This window comes from Bombyx mori, chromosome 21, assembly GCF_030269925.1.
Source record: "Bombyx mori chromosome 21, ASM3026992v2".
NCBI classification, from domain to species: domain Eukaryota; kingdom Metazoa; phylum Arthropoda; class Insecta; order Lepidoptera; family Bombycidae; genus Bombyx; species Bombyx mori.
In genome coordinates, this window is record NC_085127.1 from 9,556,127 (window position 1) to 9,578,416 (window position 22,290).

At 36.9% G+C, this 22,290-nt stretch overlaps 1 protein-coding gene across 51 annotated transcripts in view; it reads left to right on the plus strand.

Annotated features, from left to right (window-relative positions):
* Nav (voltage-gated sodium channel alpha subunit) overlaps positions 1-21,164 on the plus strand; it is a 41,127-nt gene extending 19,963 nt beyond the window's left edge. For 4 of the 51 annotated variants that reach the window (XM_038018276.2, XM_038018295.2, XM_038018279.2 and 1 more), the window contains 22 exons: positions 867-1,110; positions 1,573-1,781; positions 2,458-2,566; positions 3,569-3,634; positions 5,368-5,645; positions 6,163-6,336; positions 7,384-7,546; positions 8,562-8,749; positions 8,823-9,027; positions 10,899-11,060; positions 11,141-11,256; positions 11,350-11,503; positions 11,687-11,958; positions 12,051-12,224; positions 14,478-14,600; positions 15,385-15,507; positions 15,588-15,782; positions 15,866-16,111; positions 16,405-16,675; positions 16,759-17,063; positions 17,289-17,492; positions 17,605-21,164. In XM_038018276.2, coding sequence (XP_037874204.1) covers positions 867-1,110; positions 1,573-1,781; positions 2,458-2,566; positions 3,569-3,634; positions 5,368-5,645; positions 6,163-6,336; positions 7,384-7,546; positions 8,562-8,749; positions 8,823-9,027; positions 10,899-11,060; positions 11,141-11,256; positions 11,350-11,503; positions 11,687-11,958; positions 12,051-12,224; positions 14,478-14,600; positions 15,385-15,507; positions 15,588-15,782; positions 15,866-16,111; positions 16,405-16,675; positions 16,759-17,063; positions 17,289-17,492; positions 17,605-18,168 — 4,545 coding nt within the window. In that variant the 3' untranslated portion in view covers positions 18,169-21,164. Of the gene's footprint in view, positions 1-866; positions 1,111-1,572; positions 1,782-2,457; positions 2,567-3,568; positions 3,635-5,367; positions 5,646-6,162; positions 6,337-6,585; positions 6,749-7,383; positions 7,547-8,561; positions 8,750-8,822; positions 9,028-10,898; positions 11,061-11,140; positions 11,257-11,349; positions 11,504-11,686; positions 11,959-12,050; positions 12,225-13,179; positions 13,303-14,477; positions 14,601-15,384; positions 15,508-15,587; positions 15,783-15,865; positions 16,112-16,404; positions 16,676-16,758; positions 17,064-17,288; positions 17,493-17,604 lie in introns of all 51 variants that reach the window. The other 47 variants (XM_062674515.1, XM_038018309.2, XM_062674518.1 and 44 more) reach the window with 27 other exon arrangements.
* The last annotated feature ends 1,126 nt before the right edge of the window (positions 21,165-22,290 follow it).

The window sequence follows — 22,290 nt, forward strand, 5'->3', positions numbered from 1 at the left end:
CAACAAAAGATCACACATTTTTTTATTTAGTCAAAATTGACACTTAAGCATTTACGTATATTAGAGTTAGCTTTGAGGCTGCTAGATTAATTTAAATTTTATTTAAGTTTGCAGTCATGCGTGCTCTGCCCTTTACCCAACTTTTAAAGGTTTTACTTTTAAAAGTAAATTATTTGTTTTAAATTCATTACAAAATTAATACATTCAAAATTTTCTTTGTGTATTGAAGGTCCCTCACCCCGAACGCATTAATAAAATCGGCCAGTTGTCATATGGGCCACTGCGCGAGGGTTCACAGGTTTGTCCATTAATCCTCATTGGTGTTTGTGCTCCCCTTCTTCTTATTATAAACCTCTCTATTTTTTCAAATAGAAAAACTGTTGTATTCTTGTCTTGTCTTTTTAGATTATACTTTCCTTTGAAACATATTAATTTGACATCCCTATGCAGCAATCCGTGGTTTTGTACTAACACGATCATTCAAAACATGTATTGATGCAATGAGGACTACAAAGCACCTATCATTTACTTTCCGTATTTCTGTATATCCTTGTAACTATCACTTTTTTTCGTAATTTTGTTTATCAGCACATGAAAGTAAATACCATTTATAGAAAGAGTAACTATGACTACTATGTAAAGCTTCAACTAAAGCCTCTGCAACCGGTTACTTAGTCAATTAAATTAACATGTCTAAAATCAGGAAATTGAGAAAATCCAAAACACTAATCGATTGAATTGAGGAAAAATATGTCAGTACCTACATCGTAAAATAAAATTAATAATTCAGTAAAGTTAATTTATGAAATAACTGTTTAAAAAGCGTAGCTCCAAGTCTTAGACCTAAACTGCTTTACGGCCCGCAGGCGTCTTTATCATTGCCTGGTTCTCCATTCAATTTGCGCCGTGGTTCACGTGGATCTCATCAGATGGCTCTGAGACCTAACGGTAGACCGAGATATCCTCCCGGAGGGGATCGGAAGCCACTGGTTTTGTCTACGTACCTCGATGCACAGGAACACCTGCCTTATGCTGATGACTCGAACGCTGTCACACCGATGTCTGAAGAAAATGGTGCTATCATCATCCCAGTTTATTATGCTAATTTAGGTGAGTCCTCCTTTACCGCTAAGTTTTTTTGATTGATTATTATGACTAATTTAATGATTTATTTAATTGGTGGTGGTCAGATTACACACGGTCATTTGGTAACCAACCAGGATATGCAGTATTATGGGAAGGAACCAGAGGCTGATATACATACTTATATACGTTTAAACCCTGGACAAAGATTAAATAAAGCTGTTCTCCAAACGTGTGCTTAACAAAAGTTACAGTCGAAACCACGAACCCTTACACAGGGACACTTACTGCTGCGCCAATGATTCAGAAAATTTTATTTTGTGTTTTTTTTTTCATCAATTATTTGTGCAAAAGTATGTTAATCATTATAATTAGCCAAATTAAAAATCAAATAACGAATCACTGTAATATTCAAAAATCGTGTTAAGCCTTTTGTCAAACAATTTGATTACGGTCGAAAATTAATGAATATTTTTTCTGGATTATCAGGATCCCGACATTCTTCATACACGTCTCATCAGTCACGTTTGTCTTACACGTCTCACGGGGACTTGTTGGGCGGAGGGAAAGCTCAAACTAAGGAAGCTAGATTACGCGGCAGGTCCGCTTCTAGGAACCACAGTGTGACATCACAACCTCACGCCTATCCCTTACCTAGACAAGACTCCTCGCTAGCATCTAGACCCCTTAGAGAATATGTAAGTAAAAATTTGTAGTCTTGTACTGTAAAGTAAACGAAATTGCGAAGTACACTAATCATTGAATTATTGTTAAACATAATTTCCATACTCTGCAGCTAATTCTCATATTCTTAATACTCATATTATCGTTTTTGCTGCTTTGTTTAATGGCTAATTTACTTTAATGATTTAATGGCCAAAAAAGTCATCATAATTTTCATATCTCACCTCGGAATCCTAACGCAGAATTGGGGCTTAGATAAGAATGGCTAAAAACTTTACAGGAAGCTTTACTTCGAATCATTGTACAGCTTCATATCCACATAACTTCATTAAGTAAAATCTAGAAATATTTATCATTTGCATATATGTTTCCCGCGAGATGTCAGTTATTAATAATTATCTGGCTTGTGAAGTTAAATTAATTTAATCGGGTATCCTGTTTATGTCATCATGAGATTCGATAGATATGAAATTCGTAGAACTTTTGCCCTCGGTGAGTGGGATTCTGTAGACATCACAAGGTGAAAGATTCCGTTGTTTTTAAAACATGAGTTCTTAATCTCAATCGTATTGTATTCTGTAGGTTATTTTACCATTAGGTTGGAAAGCATGGCTACTTTGTGCTAAAAAGGGCCAGGATGGTTGCCTGTGCGGGATCACACCATTGATATAATTTAACATTTATTTCCAGGAAGTAAGTACGACTGAGTGCACAGACGAAGCTGGAAAAGTTCTGAAACCATCAAGCGATAATCCGTTCATAGAATCGTCACAGCAGCCTAACGTAGTGGATATGAGAGGTGCGAACTATTATCTGTAATTTTGTTATGATATGATACTGGTGGTAGGACCTCTTGTGAGTCCGCGCGGGTAGGTACCACCGCCCTGCCTATTTCTGCCGTGAAGCAGTAATGCGTTTCGGTCTGAAGGGTAGGGCAGCCGTTGTAACTATACTGAGATCTTAGAACATATCTTAAGGTGGGTGGCACATTCACATTGTAGATGTCTATGGGCTCCAGTAACCACTTAACACCAGGTGGGCTGTGAGCTCGTCCACACATCTAAGCAAAAAAAAAATTATTGCTTTTATGGGTGGAACTCATCATTTAAGGTCGGGACATTCTCTAGGGAGATAGTCGTAGTGGTTTCCCCTTGCCTTCTACGCCAGGTTTTGTTGAAGATTTTTAGTTCTTCTAGGCCCCTGTAGCCTCTCCAAAGTGGGTTTCCCCAGTTTGGGGGTCGGGTTATCAGAATCCGCCGCCCGAAACTCGGCGTTGTCAAGCTCGTTTTGCACCGAAAAAGATGGAGTGACCAAGTGTCCGAGTATTTGGACATGAGACTGAGCGACGCACTTCACTGTGCCACTGACTGCCAAAAGTGGCTATAAATTACAAAAAAAGGTCACAGGCGGGCGCATCACGATGCTCAGCAATGAGCGATCGACTGAAGGAGGAGGAGGAGGATGGGTGGAGCTCACAGCCTACCTGGTGTTAAGTGGTTACTGGAGCCCTTAGACATCTATGACGCAAATGCGCCACCCACCTTAAGATATAAGTTCTAAGGTCTCAAGTATAGTTACAACGGCTGCCCCACCCTTCAAGCCGAAACGCATTACTGCCTCACGGCAGAAATCAGCATGGTGGTGGTACCTACCCGCGCGCTAAAATTCTATGGGTACTTTCTCTACTCTAAATACTCTATAGTGTGTTATCACGTTATCCGTCGCAATAACTCCGACGACATTATCCAGCTGAAAAACTCAACTAATTCGTCAAAATTAAAGTAAAATTATTTTATTTCAGACGTAATGGTATTAAATGAAATCATTGAACAGGCTGGACGTCAGAGTCGGGCGAGCGAACAAAACGGTACGATTAAATATATCTATAAAAATATCGATGTTGTTTTTGTGACAACACTATATTCGTTCGTATTTTATTCAGTGTTTAACGTGATTGATTTTGCTTTTTTTATATTATTATTATAATACATTCAATAACCACACAATACAAAAACACACTACACGGAACAGGTATTTGCTCATTACGCAAAAAAGGCATAATTGGCAAAGTTATAAATCGTTTGTGGATGTCATTTATTGGTAGGATACAATAATTTTAGTACTGCACTCACAAAATACGACTCTCCACTTATCATTTTGCACAAGTTTTTATACACTATAGTAACACTATAGTTATGTCGTTTTTTTTCAATCATAATGATAATATAACAGTATTTTATAATTTTGATGCATTATAGCACACTAGGAGTTCCCTTGTGTCGACATATTTTCTTATATTAAATAGAAGCTGGGTAAATGGTGGTGATGATTGATCCATTGGGATGCTTATAAAACATTCACATCATACCTATGTCTTCTAAACAAACTCCTCCGCATGAATCCCGCCTTTATATCATTTGGAAATGCATACAAAGTTTCCACCACATTTAAGCGAAATTAACATCGGCATAAGGTTGCATCATCAGTCAGGTTTATCTCACATAGATGAGCCCTAATGCTGAAATATTTAAGCTGACAGTATACTAAAACTTTTTGGTATCACTGCCCTTGGAAACAATAATGCAGTCTGTTTTAGCGAGCAGGAAAACCGGTATTCTTAAACATCTGAGACTAGAACTGTATCTCTCAGAATGAGCAAAGGTATTCACTATAAAGTCCCATAGACACACCGGATCCTCTTCAGTAAAGCACTGCCTCTTACTAAGGCCAGTGTTAGCAATTTTCTCAGGTTGAGCCAATGAGCTTACCTACCGGTCCGTGAGTAGTTGGAATATCCCCCCAGAATACCAGCGATTACGTAGGGTAAAAAAAACTATAAAATCCCAAACCCAGAATAACTGAAAACATGTTTTATTTAAACCACAATTTTGCACTGACACTTAATTTGAACAGGCTCAGCAATATCAATTGTTCAATGGCTATAGCATGCATTATTGCAAACCCGTCCTAAACGTGACATTAGATCTAGATTGCATTTTTTTAAAACAAGACATTATTATAATTATTGTCACTATGTAGTTTAAAGTAATTATCCTTTAAGAACTTCATCTATGCCTTTGCTATACTAAGCGTGGACGAAAGGTAGTTCAGAAAGAAGCTGTAATATTATTTGGTCGATATTCATATTTTTTGGCTCCAGACTATCATTGCAGAAAATTAGATATAAACTATGACAGTTTCATAGCATAAACAAAGCAAATAGTTAAAGCTTTTCACAAATAAGAATATTAGTATAATTCATAAAAGAGAAAACCTGCACGAATTACCTAGCACTGTTTAAAAAGAGTTCTGATGTTGAGTGCTCACGGTAAATATCAGCAAAGAGCTTGCCAGCACTTCATACAGCTGGTTTGTACATCCATCTTGTAGTAAATGACAACCAGAAAAGCAACAAAAAATATGGATATTGTAACATCAACTAAAGATTTAATTAAACAATATATCTATAGCAGTGTACCTTATTATTTGTGAAGATCTCTCTGTTATCTCACTTCTAAACTTAATAATGAGCGAATACTAACAAAAATATTTCTTTGTCTTCAACACACAAACACACTGCTGGTAAACGGGACGCAACAGTGTCAGTGTACTACTTCCCAACAGCCGAAGACGATGAAGATGGACCCACATTTAAGGAGAAACTACTCGATTGTCTAATGAAAGGAATAGACTTCTTCTGTGTGTGGGACTGTTGCTGGTTGTGGCTCGAGTTCCAAAAATACGTAGCGCTGTTGGTGTTCGATCCATTCGTCGAGTTGTTCATCACGCTCTGTATTGTTGTAAATACACTATTTATGGCTCTGGACCATCATAACATGGATAAAGACATGGACAAAGCGTTAAAAAGCGGCAATTATGTGAGTACCTAATCTAATTTTAACACGTTGAACGCCATATGAACTCTGCTCACTGGTGAGACTTATCTTACTGAACCATTCGGGCCATGAGGGTCACCCGTGAGCCGCGTGAGGGTTCCAACGTAAACTCTTCCTACAAGTCAGAAATTGCAGCTATCAAACAAAACCCGTATGGAAGAGAGCCGCATGGTCCTTTAGCCGAACCGAACGGCGTGGTTTTTTAAATCCAACAGAAACTTGTAGTTTTTATCAAGGTTATAGCCATATATTAAAAACTAGACGGTAATATAATATAAAAACTAGACAATAGAAGTCGCTAATTTTTATCTTCCGTGCAAATTTATAATTTTAGAATGAAAACCTCAAGTTGATAAAAATGACTGATTCCCTGATTTTGGCTTGGCCGGAATGGTATTATAGTATGTTATGTCCACCGGTGGGACGAAAAGCGTTCAACGTGTTAAAAGTAAATCAATTGATGTTTCTCGTTTTAAACGGATCGAGTTTAATTTTTCAGTTCTTCACGGCGACATTCGGCATAGAAGCAACACTAAAATTAATAGCAATGAGCCCGAAATATTATTTCCAAGAGGGATGGAATATTTTTGATTTCATTATTGTGGCCTTATCACTGCTTGAATTGGGGCTTGAGGGTGTTCAGGGTTTGTCGGTATTACGATCGTTTCGTTTGGTAAGTGTTATTCTTAATTTTCTTTTGCTTTGTGGACACACTAATAAATTTTCATTATTACAGTTTTTAATAACGTATTTAATCCCAAACTAGCATAAGAGGTGATAATATTATGTAACCCCTCATTGATAAATTATTCTTTCCGATTATTTAACAATGTGATTCTTCTTGTAAAAGTTCTGATTTTATCCTTTGTGGACATTTATATCTGAATATCATTAACGTGTAAATGTGATAAAATATTTTCAGCTACGTGTATTTAAACTGGCCAAGTCTTGGCCGGCGCTAAACCTTATTATATCCATAATGGGTAGGACGGTGGGAGCTTTAGGGAACTTGACCTTTGTACTTTGCATCATTATATTCATATTTGCGGTGATGGGAATGCAGTTGTTTGGGAAGAACTACACAGGTTCTAATTTAAAAAAAAATTTAGCATCTCTAATTAAAGAACTAAGCTTCATTATTAATTATTCAGCTTTACACTCCGAAACTTTTACACTGGGCTTGACAGAACATTATATTTACAAGGGACTATCGGTCCACGCTGTGGCTTTATAACACGGAATGTGGCTCAGAAACACTAATGAGCCTTATAAAAAAAACACAGTTATAAAGCTATACCACGCAGCTTCAAATCATAACTTAAGCTTTGCATCGAGTAATATAGATGACTTGCGGCTTTGCTTCCCAAAGAGAATTGACGCATCAAGTCGCAGCTGATGGGATCTATGTCGTTGCTAAAAATATTAGGCTAATACGCAATATAAAGTACAAATAAATGATCGAAATAAAAACAATAGCTCTCACGATAGCTAAAGGAAAAACATATATCCCACTCATCCGAAATATGTCAAAGCACATTATTAGGGACCCAAGCACACATTCGCTAGAACATAAAAATACTCTGGAATCACTTTTAAAACGGGGGCTCTATTCCAGTTTTGTAAGTGATTTGAGATCTGTGAAGGGATTTTCGCAGTAGCATAGGTGAAGCGCCGGTAAGCGAGCTTGTGTGACGCCTTGTTTCACAATTTGTAATTGCAGCTTCGAGTATTCAAATTGGCAAAGTCATGGCCGACTCTTAATTTACTCATCTCTATAATGGGTAGGACAATGGGTGCCTTGGGCAACCTGACCTTCGTATTGTGCATCATTATTTTCATATTTGCGGTGATGGGTATGCAACTGTTCGGAAAAAATTATGTCGGTAAGTGTAATTGGTGGGAATGTTGCATGATCATTGGTGTTTGATTGGAATTGAAAAATTACGGCGAAGCCCGGTCTTTTATCCAATAAATGAACTTCAGCATTTATTGAAACTTTGTTCTTAACAATTTTATTATATGTATGTTTATGGCTTTGTTTGGTTATGATTTGGTGTTGCCCGATATCGTTGGCACTTGTTACCTTATTGTATGTACTCTAAGGGTAGTTGCTGAATTTCTATTCAACAAAAAAAAATCAATTCGCTAAATAAGTGTATCTATATATATTGTGTTGAAGTTCTTTTAATGACACATTTTAACTTTATTATGCAGACTTAATTTGTTCAAACAAGATTATCGAGCATCGAAGTCGGGCTTGCCGTTTAATTTAAATAGTGGATATTGTGTTTATGTGCGTCACACTGTTGTGTTTATGTTAGACTGTTGTGAAAACTTAATGTTATTTTCAAGTAAGCGTCATTCCTATGAATAAAATTCGCTTCCTGTATTGAAGAGGCCATATAAGAAGGCGCGTCACTTGTGAAACTCAATGCTGGCTTCTATCTAATTTCATCTTACTGTTACAATGCTTCTTTTATTACATTAAGCCTTCTCCAAAACATCATAAAAACGCTATTAGTAATTATTTACTTAAAGTAACTAGAATTTAAACTACAATTGTGTCGCATGTCGTAACAAGAACAATTAACATGAAGCTTTAATTATAATGATTTAATGTTCGATGTCTGCACGATAGTTTGCCTTAGTACAACACGGTAGAAATGCATTTTCCTATTCCTTTACTTAAATGTGAAACTATGATAAAGTAAACTGAACGTAAAGTAATTTCTATATAATTATCTTTAAGTATTCCTCCCTTGTCAATTAAAAGTTTAAAAATTGAAAAAAAAAAGTAAATTTAATTTAAAAATTTATTTCGATTAACTTTGTTCGATTAAACTCAGATTACAAAGCTTCTTGTAATCATTTTTAATAATTCCGTAATCGTGTATGCAGATTACGTAGACCGGTTTCCTGATGGGGACCTTCCTCGGTGGAACTTCACGGATTTTATGCACAGTTTTATGATCGTATTCCGAGTGCTATGCGGAGAATGGATAGAAAGCATGTGGGATTGTATGTTGGTTGGAGATGTATCTTGCATACCATTTTTCTTGGCAACCGTCGTTATCGGAAACCTTGTGGTTGGTATAGTCAGAATTATTTTTTTCTGTATTAAATATATTCATAAGCTAATAACTTCCATTTATATCGTAGGTACTGAATCTCTTCTTAGCCCTGTTGCTCTCCAATTTTGGTTCCTCGAGCTTATCAACCCCAACAGCTGATCAAGACACGAACAAAATCGCGGAGGCTTTCAATAGAATATCGAGGTTCATTGACTGGATAAAACGGAACGTCGCAGACTTCCTCAAGCTACTGAAAAACAAACTCACCAATCAGATAGCTATACACGCGCCCGGTAAGCCAATATTTTTTGTATTGCCAGTCGTTGTGGCATGTTGATGTTAAATTATGTTGACAATTTATTTTTAATTTGTTTACTGTGAAATTCCAACTTGAATAATTTTGTATTTCCGACTGTTATCTGCACGTTGACTGTAATAAGTAACATCAACTCTACCTTAATCAACTGATATTGGCTCCTATATCTATGTTGCCAAAACTTGTGCACCTTCTTTAGTATATCTAACTGAATAATTATCCTAAAAAAATGTTGTGCATGATTAAAGCCCTGTGGAAATTACAGTTTATTGTTTAATATTGGTATTGACGAATTCCTTTTAACATTTAAAATTAAAAGTTATTTTTAATTGTTACTGGTGATCGTAAATTATGTGTACATTGTGCGTTGCCTGTACCCTTAGTTATCCAAGTGTAGATTACAGACCCCGTAATTAATGTTGTGTGGAAATTCCTCATTAATCGTTCTTGTAATTTATCATTCCAAGTTGTAAGCTGTGTTTTTTTGGAACGAAGTTCCTTATCGCGCGTTGTGAAAGGGGGCTAGACGGAAAAAATTCTTACGAAAAGTTGTCACGACACTTTTTACATCCGTCATTCTGACCAATCAACGTGTAGGCGCTTATCGCGTGACATTGCTCGTATCCGATTGGTCCGCGTAATGAGTACAGTTTCTCGAGATAGCGTTTCAACAATAGTAATTTAGTTCATAGTATTGTTTTTTTCTTCTTCATAATGCCGTAATTTATTATTATAACTTAAACAAAAAATTACAATTCCTTCACTAATTAATCGAAAGGAACTTCGTTCCATCCGGGTGTCCCTTGACACCTCTGAGTTTTTTTTCAGTTCGAGTGTCTTAGTTACTGTGCTTGTATTTATTTATGAATGTTTGTAGCTTTGTGTGTGTATGTGTTTTATGTGCATGTAAATTATGTGCTCAATTAACATGTATATCTGTATCCTCGTTATTATTTACAAAGAAGATAAGTAAACCTTTTTTTTTTATATTTGTATATTGTTGCTTAAATGTAATTCATATAAGTCTAGATTACGAGTTATAATAAAAGAAATCATCTAAGTCAAGAAAGTAATATTTAATTAAAAATATTTCAGCTTTTTTTTGTTTTTTCATCAACCTCAATAACAATTTTGTAAAAACAGCAAATTACCAAAAGTTAATTTTACGTACACATTAAGAAAGTATCTGTTGATTTAGAAAACATAAGATATTTAATGATTATGACAATATGTATATATACAATATCGTTTTTTTAATTATACAAAAAAACGCTACATACTTAATAAGTCGGTTTAAATAAATACTATTTTAGCAAAAAAAATTAGTATTTTGTGTTTTAAATAAAATAAATTTAAACGATCGAAAAAATTATAAAAAGAACGATAAAAATTATTTTTCTTGTAAATTTGCGTTTTTCTTGTAGGCCCGTCCGGGTAGATACCACTAATCTGCCTAATTCTACTGTGAAACAAATATGCGTTCTGGTTTGAAACAAAAAATAGCAGGTTTATTGTCAGGTCAAGTTAAAAAGCGTCTTAAAAACACCTTAAAAATAAAATTCATAATTCTCATGCATAAAATACAATCTCAGTTTTTCCAAATGCAAACCATTTTTAATGTGTGTATTAATATTAAAAATTGATGTAATGCTTTGTATAAGAATCTTAATTCATATTAGGTACACACGCTAAATAAAATCATCTGAATTTTTATCCGTAATATTTTTATGCCAATTTATGAATCGTGTAAAGCAGTCTCTAAGTTCATTCGTACTCTGGTCTGATTTCTATGCTTGGATACTACGATGACGCAACGACGCACTTTGGGACACATTACCCGACATGTAGGCTTAAAAGCCGCTTTGTGTGGTCGCTGTGTCTCCTCAGAGCGGGTCGACAACGAATTAGAACTAGGAACTGACCTCGATGACGCCGTACTCTATAAAGACAAGAAACTCAAAGATCAAGTCGAAGTGGCTATCGGAGATGGAATGGAATTCACAATACCAGGTAACGTACATTCTCCGGTTATAGATTTTGTAAATTAACAGAACCGACAAAATTTATTCATTATAAATTTTCAATTTAAGGTGACAATAAATACAAAAAAGGTAAAATTTTGATGAATAACATAAATGCAATAACAGATAATCACAGGGACAATAGATTAGACTGTGAACTGAATCATCATGGATATCCTATTCAGGTGAACACTGAAGCATTTCATTTCATTTCATTTTGATTTTAACTTTACAACAATTTTAATTTACTGACTTATGTTATATACTTACATGTTAAGGATGACGACACTATAAGTCAAAAATCTTACGGTAGTCACAAAATAAGATCATTCAAGGATGAAAGCCACAAAGGATCGGCCGATACGATAGATGGAGAAGAAAAGAAAGATGCAAGCAAAGAAGAACTTGGACTTGAAGAAGGTAGTAATTTAGGTATACCGGCTGTAAAATAATAGTTTATTTTTTGAAACTCGATCCATTTATTATTCCGTTTGTAGAATAAGAATATAACATAAAAAATAAGTTGCAGGAGATAAACATTGCTTAATTTTAATTAAACAACAAAATAAATATCAGAGAAAGTTAAAAAAACACAATATGGTTTTTTTTGTTCAGAATTGATTGAGGAAGACGAAGAGGGCAAACTTGATGGTACTTTAGGTAAAACGGATATAAAAGTAGGGGCCGATGAAGACGTTGTTGATGATACACCAGCCGATTGTTGTCCGGAGCAATGCTATCAAAAGTTTCCATTTCTTGCTGGAGACGACGACTCGCCTTTTTGGCAAGGCTGGGGCACTCTTCGGCTCAAAACGTTCAAACTCATTGAAAACACTTACTTTGAGACTGCAGTTATTACCATGATTTTACTGAGTAGTTTAGCATTGGTAAGTATTTACACTATTTTGCGTTCAGGATATATCAACCAGATAAAATCATCAAACAAGTTATGAATTTAATTTATCATCGGAAATTTCAGGCTTTAGAAGACGTACATTTACCACACCGTCCAATACTTCAAGACATTCTTTATTACATGGATCGTATCTTCACTGTTATATTCTTCATTGAGATGTTGATCAAGTGGCTTGCTCTCGGATTCCAAAAATATTTTACTAATGCTTGGTGCTGGCTTGATTTCATCATTGTGATGGTAATTTATACCTTGTTACTACATGCTCTAGACACAGTACTATTTTAATCTTTCATAGATTTGTTACAGGCAACTAACATTCACGTACTAAAAAACAAGAAATGTTTTCTATGTACGCGTAATTTACTTCGATGATTGTCGAAATCAAGCAAAATTAAAGAATAAAATTTTCAATTGAATGTGTAATTATATCTCTGTAACTTGTAGAACTTTAGACATAAGTTATATACAGGGTGTAAACGAACTGTTCCCAAAGCCGAAACTACAATATACTTCTAACCTAACGCAGACCAAACACAATATGAGAATTTTAACTATAAATACGTTTGATTTTGGTAACTTCATTTATTATCTTGAACCATCAACGAAACAGCTGGCAGATGTGCACTACGGTCCCTCGTATACTAGACGCACGCCGTACCCAGTTTATTTTTTATTGTTTTATATTGTTATATATTTAAATTTAAAAAAGCATTAGTATTAATATACAGAGTGTCCCACAATTGGTATATCAAGCAATTATATCAACAATGTAAATCACGTTAAAAATTCCATAAAATCTAAGTCATAATCAGTAGTTTCATGCAAAAACTAATTTACTAATTGTTTCAACTTTTCGATGATAGCTCTGAATTCATACAACAAAAGTGTCGTTAAGACGTTCATTGAATTAAACGCCTCATAAAGAGTTATGTTTAAGTGCTCTTTATTCCGAAACTTTTTGCTTGGAAAGAATTTGTTTTCTTCGAATAGACCATTCTCAACTATCTACATCTCTTCACAATTCTTGGCTCGATATACCCTTGGTAGGAAATTCTGTATAAGTATTAGAAAAAGTTTTTTTTTAAGTATTAAAAATCACCTGCCTTACATACCGGTCTTCGATTTCGGGAACTATTCCAATACACCTGATGTATAGTTAAGAAAATTTAAACGATAAGTGGTGTAACGTTAGTTATCGCTCGTAAACCACGGAGCGGTCATGGCTGGTGCTGACGACATCCCGGCGTTTCGTTCGATGCGGACTTTACGTGCCCTGCGTCCGCTCCGAGCGGTCTCCAGATGGGAGGGCATGCGCGTGAGTAGGCGCCCTCACGCCCAACGAGCGCTATCGGTGTCGGTAAAGTTGCGCTGCTCATACAGAATGCACTACGCTCAACTGTTTGCTTAGTGCGAGTTTTTTAACGTTCTCGATAGCGTAAAAGTTAGCTCATATTTGTAGGGAATAGGATCGTTTGCCTACCTCAGGTTTAAGCCCCGTGAGCTCACCTACTAGTTAAGGCGACGCTGATATAGCCTCTCAAGGCTATCAACTTAGGCAGGAAAAAAAAATTTGCCTACGTTTGCCGCTAGGGGCGCTGTTCCAAATGCATACAAAACTGGGTTAACTTTTACGCTATCGAGAACGTTTAAAAACTCGCACTAAGCACACTGATAACAATTATATTAATTGTATATAACATAATTAATTAGTGGATAATGAGCAGCGCAATTAAAAGGTGTGCAGCTTTGTTCGATGTCCGTTGAAGCTGAGACTCCGATCGGCCTCACATAGCTGCCTCGAGCTCTCGATGTCGTCTATGTCTGTTTGTGGATACCGCTTCTAAGTGTCTTTTAACCCACAATTCCCGCTACTACTATATACATATAAAGTAGGACATTAATCTAAAGGCAACTTGTATATCTTGTCCCCGAAACTAAAACATGTGCATGAGACACAAAATCTAAATTAATGTACGCGCTGGTGTTCAACGTGCCGTTTTCATATAAGAATCCTGAAATTGTTCAATTATATAAGATTACTTCTAAACGTTATAATATATAGGTAGTTCTTATTTATAATATTATTTAAAACGTTTACTTATATGGAAACAGTACATTTCCTAATACCTATGTATGCTATTTACGATTTTAAGAAACCTGCAGACCACAATAACGTTTGAAAGTACCTGTTTTGTTACCAATGCATTATGTAGATTTTCTTTATTCCAAGACATCGTCGTGTCGTTGTTACCCATATTTGTTAACATTTGTCTGTCTTCACAATACAAAATACAGTATATTCTCTTAGGTTAGTTTGTCGGTCGTTAGTCTTCTTCCAAATCGAGGACATAATCGACACTGATTTGTAATACATGGTTATATGAAATGTTAAACTTAAAAATTTTACAGAGTCGGTAAAATCGTCATATTCGAGTAAGAAAACGTCCGTAACTTGTATTTATTTCAAAATGAAACCGTTGATTTCATCAGGTCTCGCTTATAAACTTCGTAGCGGCGCTTTGTGGTGCCGGAGGCATTCAGGCGTTCAAAACGATGAGAACACTGCGCGCACTGCGCCCGCTCAGAGCCATGAGCCGCATGCAGGGCATGAGGGTACGTACCACCCTGCGCGCGTTCTCGACCCCTTCGCTCATCCACTATACATCGCTCCACATTACAACACACATCTAGAGACATTTCTTTCATTAAATATTCCACTTTACGTCCGGACTACTTCTTTTCTACTTGACATAATTTCATCAAAAACATACTTATTAGTTTCGAGTCAGAAAAACGTCATCGGTAGTAGTCGTTCTATCGAAAATCGTTATGAAGTCGTCGATGGCACCCTTTGAATGGCTTATAAATAAATATCATCTCCATTGGTCATATTCCTGTTTTAACAATCGATCGGATTATTTCGAAAGAAAATTCATTTTTTGGTCTACTTTTCCTATTTGGATTCTTTAGCTAGATTAGTTTTTAGAGTTGTAAATTTCATAGTTAATTGGAATGTTTATTAGATTTTGCACCTTAGATCTTTCTTCTTCTCGTAACAACGTCGTACGACAACTTGCATGCGTTAGCTATGTTTTGGACTAAATTATTTCAGAGGTAAGATTATAGCATCATTAAATCTCTTTACAAATTTGCTTGATGTTGTGGCACTGTTATGTAAACGTTTGTATGCATATTAGACACTGCATCTTACGCTATCTTTAAAACATACATTTATTTGGATCACGAAAAAGTTTGAAACTTAAAGCTTTCTAAAAAAATACATAAATACACTATAAATAATTGCACTCACACTTAAAGTCTTAAATTTTATTAAAAACGTTTTCAAAATTTTCATATTTTTTTAAATTGTCATTTTAATGTAATTTTCCTTATCCAGGTTGTTGTGAACGCCCTGGTACAGGCAATTCCATCCATCTTCAACGTACTCCTTGTATGTCTAATATTCTGGCTCATCTTCGCCATTATGGGTGTCCAGCTCTTTGCAGGAAAATACTTTAAGGTACCAGAGAAAACGATAAACTTAGTTAAATAAAAATATCACTTTTGATATAATAATAATTCTCATTTTATCTGTTTCAGTGCGTTGATATGAATCACACCACTCTAAGCCACGAAATCATTCCGGATAAAAATGCATGCACCTTAGAAAACTATACATGGGAAAATTCACCAATGAACTTTGATCACGTGGGTAAAGCGTATTTATGTCTCTTCCAAGTGGCAACATTCAAAGGCTGGATCCAAATTATGAACGATGCAATTGACTCTAGGGAGGTAAGTTGATTTCAAATTCATCGACGAGCACTAAATTTGATTAAAAAATGCATTTTAGTCTGCAACTGAATATTACGTTTCAGGTGGGACGTCAGCCGATTCGAGAAACTAACATATACATGTACCTTTACTTTGTGTTCTTCATTATATTCGGTTCATTCTTCACTCTCAATCTGTTTATCGGAGTGATCATCGACAACTTCAACGAACAGAAAAAGAAAGCCGGGGGCAGTCTCGAAATGTTCATGACTGAAGATCAAAAGAAATACTATAACGCCATGAAGAAAATGGGTTCTAAAAAGCCTTTGAAAGCGATTCCAAGACCAAGGGTAAAAATGACAATTCATAATTTATCGTATTTCCAAATGCATAACCGTCTTGTACTTTTTTTTCCCCACCTATGCTGATAGCCTTGAGATGCTCTATTGCAGCTTAACAACTAACATGTAGATAAGCTCACGGGACTCAAACCGGAAGTGTTACTAACACTGGCCCTAGCAAGAGCAGTGTTTCGCAGAATCTACCACCGGATCGGAAACGCGACTCACTGAGAAGATCCGGCGAGAAATTCAGTGGGCTGTGTCTAAGGGTTCGTGTACTCATGGCATATGTTTGCTTACAGTGGCGACCACAAGCAATCGTGTTCGAGATAGTCACTGACAAGAAGTTTGACATGATTATCATGTTGTTCATTGGATTAAACATGCTCACGATGACATTGGACCACTACCAACAGTCGGAAACGTTTAGCGCCGTCCTCGACTATCTCAATATGATATTCATAGTGATATTTAGTTCAGAGTGCCTATTGAAAATATTCGCCTTACGTTATCACTATTTTGTTGAACCATGGAATCTTTTCGATTTCGTCGTAGTTATGTTTTCTATTCTTAGTAAGTATATTCATATGACTGACTTTTTCAAATTGCGTTTACCATAAACCATTATTTACATTAAACACTTCCGTTTTTTCTAGGCTTGGTGCTCAGTGACATTATAGAAAAATATTTTGTATCTCCTACGCTACTAAGAGTGGTGCGAGTAGCAAAAGTTGGTCGAGTCCTTCGACTCGTGAAAGGCGCTAAAGGGATACGAACGTTGTTGTTCGCTTTGGCTATGTCGCTGCCGGCTTTGTTCAATATTTGCCTACTCTTGTTCCTGGTCATGTTTATTTTTGCCATATTCGGCATGTCATTCTTCATGCACGTTAAAGACAAAGGTGGTCTGGACGACGTGTATAACTTCAAAACATTCGTGCAGAGTATGATTTTACTGTTCCAGGTGTGTATTTTAAATCAATTATTTACTTAATAATATTAGTATGGATTTTTTTTTTATTGCCCTTGTAGGCAGACGAGTACACGGCCCACCTGATGGTGAGTGGTTACCGTCGCTCATGGACTTCAGCAATGCCAGGGCAGAGCCAAGCCGTTGCCTACCGCAAATACCGAATTTGTTTAAGATATCCAGAATACTAATTTTCACTTAATTAAAACTAATTTTCAGATGTCAACGTCTGCCGGTTGGGATGGAGTTTTAGATGGTATTATAAATGAGGAAGAATGTGATCTTCCCGACAACGAACGAGGATCGCCAGGAAACTGTGGCTCTGCAACCATAGGCATAACTTACCTACTATCATACCTTGTCATTTCTTTTCTCATCGTCATCAACATGTACATCGCCGTCATTCTCGAGAATTACTCTCAGGTAATTTAATTTATATTTGATTTAAGATTTTAGTTGTTGAATATTATAAATATCTAAAACAGTAAACAATAAAATTGTAACACATAATATATTCCATTATTTACACCATCAGGCAACAGAAGACGTGCAGGAAGGATTGACAGATGACGACTACGACATGTACTACGAAATCTGGCAGCGGTTCGACCCGGACGGTAGTCAGTACATTAGATACGATCAGCTCTCAGATTTCCTTGACGTCTTGGAACCGCCATTACAAATCCACAAACCTAACAAATACAAAATTATATCGATGGACATACCGATATGTCGCGGCGACATGATGTTCTGCGTCGACATTCTCGACGCACTGACGAAAGATTTCTTCGCTCGAAAAGGGAATCCCATTGAGGAGACGGGTGATTTGGAAGTGGGTCGTCCTGAAGAAGCGGGCTACGAGCCAGTGTCGTCGACGCTGTGGCGGCAGCGCGAGGAGTACTGTGCGCGACTGATACAGCACGCGTGGCGACGGCATCGGCGTGCACACGAGGAGCCCGAAGTGGGCGGCGGAGCGGAGGGTGCAGCCACGGCCGTGTTGCTGGACGCCGTGACTCCTAACGGTCACCGCGTGGTTCTGCAGGGTGGCGGCGCAGCCCCCCGACCCCCGGAGCCCGCGCCACCACCCGCGTCCGTCTGACCCACACTGGCGCTCGCGCTGCTGCCCGCGCTCGTCGACGACGCGCCGCTGCCGCTGCCCGCACCGCTACCAGAGCTCTTGAGCCCACCCAAGCGCACTTAATTATTTTTTACGCTAGACAATTTGCGTGTACATACGTAGAGTGCGTCGGCGGGCCGCAGGCGAGCGACGCGGCGCGAGCCGGCGCGACTTGCCGCTGCGCGTCCGCGCCGTTTATTTCATGGACGTTGTTCTTTCGCGATTAGAGACGTTGTAAGTGTCGACAGGAGTGTTTTGTGTTCGCGTGGCCGAAGCTTCAGTGACAGTTTGTTTTGCGACTGTCGTCTGCGCGTTTACCGTAATCTGTGTTCCGATTCGTATCCGTTCGTGAGCCTGCGTCGATTCAGAAGACATTCCAGTGAGAGAAGCGTATCGACCGGAGAGAATCGTTTTCGCAAGGTGCCCTTTTTTAATTCAATGAATAGTGATTTATTGTAAGGTATTGGATAACTTGAAAAACTAAAAGCTTATTTTTGTATTTAATAAATATCACTCTACATTATGAAATTCTAAGTCAATGTTAAATTAAAACGTCAATGTACCGAAAAAATTGACAACGATTATGTTTGATATCATTTTTCTTCCCTGAAATGGTGTCGAACGCGATCGTAATTCAAGAAATAAATGGACAAATTACAGCCGTTACATCTGAATACGTGACGGTATATTTCGACTTCGTTTTGAACAAAACCCCGCTGGCCCTGGGTGCGCCTTACAAAGCCACAAACCGATTATCGATGTAGCACTGTATTAATTAAATTAATTCGACTTCGTTTAATATTCACATTAAAAGAATTCCAATGTAATGAAATTGCCTTGACATACTCCAGGCATTAGTGTAATTGTAAGTGTAACGCTTAAAATAAGCATGGGCTGCGCCGATTCATATCAGTTTTGTCCGTTTTAATAATTCCATTTTAAGCTTCTCACTGTACCGATGTGACGTCTGCCTGCGTCTTTTTAAGGGATATCTTGTCACGGATGACAAATTAAAAAATTTAGAAAAATTTTTGCAATGTAGTCTACATTTAAGCTAAATAAACCAGTTATAAAATCGGTACCAGAATTCACTTCCGTCCTATTCAATATGCATCATAGGAATCGAGCCATTTTATGTAACGCGCACTTTCCCAAAAAAACCCTAGATAATGTAATTTTTCCTTTCCCAAAATTACATTAGGCCATCAGGATGGAACGACGCCGATCTTCCCCCCTCCCCAACCGGCGCCGTCCTTTCCTGACGTTCCAAGCGATCCCTCTTGTATGAGGACCGATATTCGCACTATGCTCAATCTACAAGACGCGAAACATTGAAACCTTTTACACATGAGGCTACTTACGTGTGGTTGAGTTATCGGTCCTTCGATAGTAATAGTGAATGTATTCTCTATTTATTCATAAGCAAGCTGAAAAGCAGGCTGGTACTGCTTCAACTTTTGTATTCGTTCATAATGGTAACATATTGACTTTGACATAATTTATGCGAGCAATTTAATTAGTTAAAAACGATCACCATTACGAGCAGTAAGATAAACGATAAAATTGATACACTTAAGTTAACGGACGTCCCTTACCGCGTAAGGTAGAGTTTATTAAAAAATATTCTTTATTTTTTGGCCCACAATCGTATCGACTATTCACACTGGTCATTGCTGAAGACGCCTTATTTGTCAAAGCTTAGTGAAGTTTCGAAATAGATGTGTCAGTATTGTATTAATAGCACATCGAACAAAACAATCGTTGAATTTTTGTAATTTATCTTCGGAAGTGGTCAATTTAATCTACTATTCTGTAAATATTGAGAGCTTAACGCCGGGTTAATCCCGAACCGCACGTCGCAACACCTAATCTATCCAGTCTGATCTATCGACATCCAACAATTGGGTAGACAGCGATACGAAGAGCTTTAAGCAATAAACGTTAACGTGTCGAGTATCTTGTTTACGCTTCTCATAACACGGATCAGAAGGATTTCAGTGAATAATTTCGTACCTATCTGATTATTATTTTCAATGTCTAAACAAAAATCATACAGATTACCATCAAGTGCATCATGACATTTCATTATGTGTTTCAAGTTTCGAAAGTAAATGTAAATGAGACGCTTATCGTTTTGCACACATTTTGCGAAAACATGATATGAAGATATTTATATAAATGATTTTATAAATAATTAACGGGGAGTGCACAAACGAAATTCTCTTCCCCCATCGGTTGCGCACACCCCGTGTCTCGCCTTTTTGGGCGTCGCGTGACGTCATTCCCTTAATTCTATCGTTTATTTCGTTGTTGTTTTTTTTCATTTGCAACAATAGGCAGTCGTGGAGTGAAACAAATTCTTCTAGACTTAAAATTCGAAATTTATCACATCAGAAGACTGATTGAATAAGACCTGTATAGAAGCGAATCGTTTTTTGAAACCTTTGCATTTTAATGTTTGGATCTTATAAACTTTTCGTACCTACAGGTAATAAAATATCTGCTTCGAAATTAAATATGACAATAAAAAACTTTTTTAACGTGGATAATAATTACTTATTGTTGGCGTAACGGAAATTTATTTTTTATTTTGTATTAAAGTTGATTGTAAATTGATGTTTCAGTCTGATACTTCATCAGTAGAATTTGATTCACTCCGTGTTGCTTTTTGTTTGTGATTTGGACATTACATATATATTTATTATATTATGATTTATGTTGGTCAAACCAAACATTTGTACCTACTATTAGGCATATTTGCACAAAAAAGTTGTGTTTAATTAAGTTTAGACAATAAGTTGTAATATCATTGTACTGTTTAATTTTAACTATACTTATGACAAAAAGTGAGTTCAGTTTGCTGAATGTTAGAAATTTAATTGAGTATTTATTATATATATATATATATATATATTGTTGAAGTTTGTACAAAATAAATTTAAGTAAATGATAAAATATAGAACTTGACTGCTTTAGAATTGGTTTTATTTAACTCGTTTTCACACTTGACGTATTGCACCTATTTTAGTCTGTATGGATTTGTAGCACCCTTTTTTAGTTTCTCTATTAGTCCTAGATAACTAGTTTTATGCTGCCGCAAAAGAAACCAGATCCTATTATATTTTAGTGTATCATTAATTCCATATATTTAAATGACCACACACAACCTAACATCTTTAATAGTTTTGTAACACCAAATACAATGCGAAATTTCATGTTTCCAATATTTGCACATTAGAAGCGACCCATAAGAAGAAGCAGATCGCTGTTGCCTAAATCCGCATAGAATATATATTGTGATCATTATCAATTTATGGTTGGCTCTTCACTTATTATGGCCACAAATGACGTCACGCATAAAGTCACAATTTTTAAAAACAAGAACTGACAATTTAAACTTAATTTAATAGTTTTTCATCAAAAACTAAGCAACCACAATAATACTTAGATAAAAAGTTAGGTTACGGGCATATCGCAAACCATAGTCTCAAGTGGCGTGGCCTACAGGGATTTTGTTTACCCGATCGGCAAGTGTAACGCATTCCGACCGAGAAGGGTGGTTCTGACCCAACGGGGTATGTCAGAACACCAACGACACCGATGCACCCGGATGACCTGACGCTGCACCGCGGAGTTCGGCGCCGTTGGTCGTCGACGATCACCTCGACGACAAGCCGGTCGGGGGTCCCCACGGTAACGCCGCGAGTCTGTCTTTGCATTCTGACTTGGCGATGCGGGATCTGTAAGGTCTGTACCGAAACGATATCTCGTTGCCTTAGCTAATGTTCACCGCGGGAACCCCCCACTCTGCCCTTAGTTCTGACGTCGGACGGAGATCGGACGCCGGTGAGAGAATGCAAGAGGAGTCGTTTGGTGAATAGGGCCCTAAAAGTATCCATTGGCCCGCGATCTGCTCCAAAAATCTGCAGACCGCAGAGCCACATTCCCCACCCGCCCACTAGGTGGGAAAATCTCATGTATGAAAAATAAAGTATCGTCGTAATAAACAATAAAATTAATGAAAATTTATAACATTTCTTTAAGTCCACATTACGATTCATTTTTAAAGAAAACAAATTAAATCTAAGAAAAAAGTTTAATAAT